At 35.6% G+C, this 4,400-nt stretch overlaps 1 protein-coding gene across 1 annotated transcript in view; it reads right to left on the bottom strand.

The window, feature by feature from the left end:
• LOC106872296 (zonadhesin) overlaps positions 1-4,400 on the bottom strand; it is a 79,108-nt gene that overhangs the window by 18,570 nt on the left and 56,138 nt on the right. Inside the window, exons 32-35 of the mRNA XM_014919235.2 lie at positions 3,887-3,997; positions 3,455-3,565; positions 2,229-2,339; positions 553-797 (exon numbers count right to left, since the gene is read on the bottom strand). Coding sequence (XP_014774721.2) covers positions 553-797; positions 2,229-2,339; positions 3,455-3,565; positions 3,887-3,997 — 578 coding nt within the window. The remainder of the gene's footprint in view (positions 1-552; positions 798-2,228; positions 2,340-3,454; positions 3,566-3,886; positions 3,998-4,400) is intronic.

Below are 4,400 nucleotides of genomic sequence, written 5' to 3'. Positions count from 1 at the left end.
TAATAATAATAATAATAATAATAATAATCAGACAGTAATCTCGTAGCACCGTGTCGGCAACACTTGAAAAAATATAGAAAAAGTGAAAGGGCTTCAGTGAACTTGTCGCGAGGCGTGGAATAACCAACGTGTCTGTGTTTGTCTCCACACCATCGCTTGACAACCGATGTTGGTGTGTTTACGCCCCTGTAACTTAGCGGTTCGGCAAAAGAGACCGATAGAATAAATGCTAGGCTTACAAAAAATAAGTCCGGGCATCGATTTCTTCGACTAATAGGCGGTGCTCCAGCATGACCGCAGTCAAATGACTGAAACAAGTAAAATGGTAAAAGTATGTTTATAGAAACAGATTTCAAAGCGCTTAAATAACTTTACTGCTCACACGCTAACGAAAACTAAGTTGAGAAACATGAAAAATAATTTGCATAAAATGTTTTGTGTAATCCTCAAGAACGATTTAGAAACTAATTATAGTCACTACATCCATACAGATAAACAGCAATATTACAATGATAGAAAGACAATAATTTACAAGAAGACAACATGGCGTACCAAAATTCCACTGAATGGTAAAATACGGATTGCATTTGTTGGTAGTTTCACATCTACGATACGGTTAAAGAGTCCTTTGCTGTCTTTCTTTATGCTTTGAACTTCAACTGCAAATGTTGTCGAATTGTAACCCGGTTTACTTGCCGACATTGTGTATGAGCAAGTACCAATAAAATGTATCATTTGACCGTCAAATGTCTTGTAGTTTGAATCACCTGACGTGCTACAAATGCATGGAGGCCGCTCTGAAATAAGGAAATATGTACATGAGAAAATATAAAAAATATACACATTGAGTACACACACACACACACTGGTACTTCGTTGGCTACAAAGATGAGGTTTCCAGCCGATCCGATCAACGGAACAGCCTGCTCGTGAAATTAACATCTAAGTGACTGAGCATACCACAGACACGCATACCCTTAGCGTTGTTGTCGGAGAGATTCAGAGTGACAAACAGAGTGTGACAAGGCTGGCTCTTTGAATTACAGGTACAGCACATTTTTGTCAGTTGAGTGGAGTGGAGCAACGTTGAATAAAGTGCCTTGCTCAAGGACACAACGCGACGCCGGGAATTGAACTCACGACCTTGCAATCGTGAGCCAAATACCCTAACCACTAAGCCATGCACCTTCATCACACACACACACACACACACACACACACACAACACCGTAGTTCAGCAGTAAGTAATCATCGTTCGGTTGCAAGGAATAACGATTAAAATAGTTTGGAAGTTAATCTATTTATCACCACTTAACAGAATAGAAGCGTTATCTATTGGACAGAAACCCTGCTTACTACTTGAATGTACATTTAGCCATAAATACGTGTGCACACGTATACATAGATCGATGCATATACAAACTTGTTCACGCATATTTATATAGGCATTGCACACAAATACACACAAACACAAATACACAGACACACATGAATACATGCAAGTGTATACACGATGTAAACACTTGAATCTCTGTCGATTTACACGATGAGAATTTGGTTGTCAGAAGCGCAGAACAGCATCATCATGAAGATATCGTATTCCACGTCATTCTACAGATTTATTTACCTCAAAAGTAATTCTTCAGCAAAATCAGTGAAACGCAGTGGATGAGGAGGGAGGAAAATTTAATTAGAAATACAATACATCCACCGAGTTTCCGCTTGCTGTCTAACCCAGTTTAATTCATCGGGAAGATCTTAGAGTAAAAGATTTGCTGTAAATACGAGATTGAACTCGGGACCTCGTACACACAAGGACATATATATGGCTCTGGGTATCAGCGTGTGCATGTACATATATATACTTCTAATATAGGATAAATATTTTCCCCAAAAAATTCCATCAAAGTGGCCAGCATATTAAAATATCTTTAAAGGTGAAAATTATAAACAATTACAAACAGTTAAGTAGTTGTATGCTGTCAACTTAATGTGACAGTCCCCTGAAGGGAATAATACTACTGTTGGTTAGACATAGGAAGCTGCACCGCTTACTGTCGGCCTTTACACATTTCCTGTGTCCTTATGTTTACAAGGGGGAGACAAGCACCTCCACTTCTCAATTTAGCATTGGCAGGATTTGAACTCAGTACGCCGCTATATGTAATATATAGTCGAAAATATACGCATGTGCACACACCCGCAGACATATAAATCTGGTTACTAACCGATAGAACAGTCATTTCCTTTGTATTCTGGGGGACATTGGCATTCGAACTTATTTCCATTGTTTGTACATGTAGCACCATTCTGACACGGATCGCTACTGCAAGGATCAACTGAAAGGTGAAAATATTTACATTAATACCTCTACCCGTCCGTTTTAATAAATCAAATAACTTAATTAAAACAGATCTTCAGACTAACATCTTAGCTGGCAGAATCGTTAGAGCATCGGATACAATGTTTTACGAAACTTCTTCCAAGATTTCATTTTGATTCCTGCCAAGATCAGCTTTTTCTTTCATCTCTTTGAGGTCGATCAAGTTTTACTGGTTTCCAAAGAACTACTCAACTTCCTTCCCGAGTTAGCCTATAGTATATACTAATATTCAGCTGATATATGTGCAGTCACTAACGAGCTATTTGCATTTTCAAAGCATTTTCATAATGTTTGTCCTAAATGTCCCTGTTTATTTTTAGACATTTAGTTAGCACTTGTTTCATACGTTCTGACTATGAAACTTTCTGAAATAACTCTGGTGGCTGAAAAAATTGGGAATGGACACTAGGGAAATATTTCCTGTGAGTAACATACGATACAAAGGACAGACAAAAAGATAAGCTATCAAATTTGGGCAGCTTAAGTTACATATTTGTACTTATGATGGCTCGCCATTAATTAAACAGTAATTTTTTTTGCACGATATAGCATGAATTAGGAAGATTAAAATATATTTTAATATTAGAAAGGCTGTTGCCTTTCATTCTCTTGGGGTCGATAAAATAAGTACCAGTCGAGTACTGGGGAAAATATAATCGACTTACTCCCGACCCTGAAATTGCTGGCCTTGTGCCAAAATTTGAAACTAACATTAGAAATCATGTTCGTGAGAGAAATCAGAATGTAAACAGATTCCTTCTCTGCTCTTCATGTGCTAGGAAAAGCAGGATGAGTCTTTTAATATAGACTGCTTCATAGATTTTGGACTGTTTCTCAGACAATATACATTCAGTTTTCTTCAACACGAAACAATTCATTAGCAGTTTTCAATATATATTCCATCAAGTCCTCTCACATTATAAATACATATCTTTCTTATATAATATTCCTATCGTTCTTATCTTTCTACATATTTATATATAAAATATAAAAAAAAAGCTACGCTTGCGCACACAAATTGGGCAATAAATCGATTATACACGACCGTACGAAAAAAAAAAATGTACCAACCTATAGAACAGTCTTCTCCTCTGTATCCTGGGACACATGTACATTCGAATTTATTTCCCATGTTAGTACAATTAGCTCCGTTCTTACATGGATTGCTGCTGCATGGATCAACTGTATTTATATTAAAAATTAAATGGCTTTTATAAGTAAAAAAATATGCTTAAGTTGTCATTTGGAATCAACAATACTGAAAGATATTGCTTGTTTGCTAGCTCCACTACTCCGAACTTCAATATAAAATATGTTAAATTTTTATTCCTGTCTTATTTTGATAATAATGCCTGAAGAATGCTTACTGCATATGACGTATTCCTAGATCTTTAACGCAGCTTTTCATGTGTTTATTTGATATTCTATTAATTCGCATAAAAGTAAAAATACATGCGTACACTATCAGAGGGATATATGCATACATAAAACATCAATACCAACCTATAGAACAGTCTTCTCCTCTGAACCCCGGGACACATTCGCAATCGAACTTATCGCCCTTGTTTGTACATTTACCTTCGTTCTGACATGGATTGCTATTGCAAGGATCAACTGAAAGATAAATATAATTATATGTATTCACTTATTTTATAACTGAAGCATTTTATACCTTATTTTATATCTTTTGTTACCCACCTATTGCACAGTCATCTCCTCTGTATCCTGGAACACATTCCCATTCGAACTTATCTCCCTTGTTTGCACATTTACCTTCATTCGGATTTTGACTTTCCCTAATATTATATATATATAATTTTATTTAAAAGAGTTCCAACTCTGTCTGTTTTTTTTTTGTTTTTTATTTATATTCTTGTAAAATTTATGTGGGATATAGAATATGGAATATATAATATATAATATAAAAAAAGATGGATGGTACAATGAAATGAAGTATTGAATGTCTTATTGAATATATGGAATATGTCTTATTGAATATATGGAATATGTCTTATTG

The sequence above is a fragment of the Octopus bimaculoides genome, chromosome 3 (genome assembly GCF_001194135.2).
Source record: "Octopus bimaculoides isolate UCB-OBI-ISO-001 chromosome 3, ASM119413v2, whole genome shotgun sequence".
Lineage (NCBI taxonomy): Eukaryota > Metazoa > Mollusca > Cephalopoda > Octopoda > Octopodidae > Octopus > Octopus bimaculoides.
Note: the sequence above shows the minus strand (reverse complement) of the source record. Positions and strands in the feature narration are given on the sequence as shown.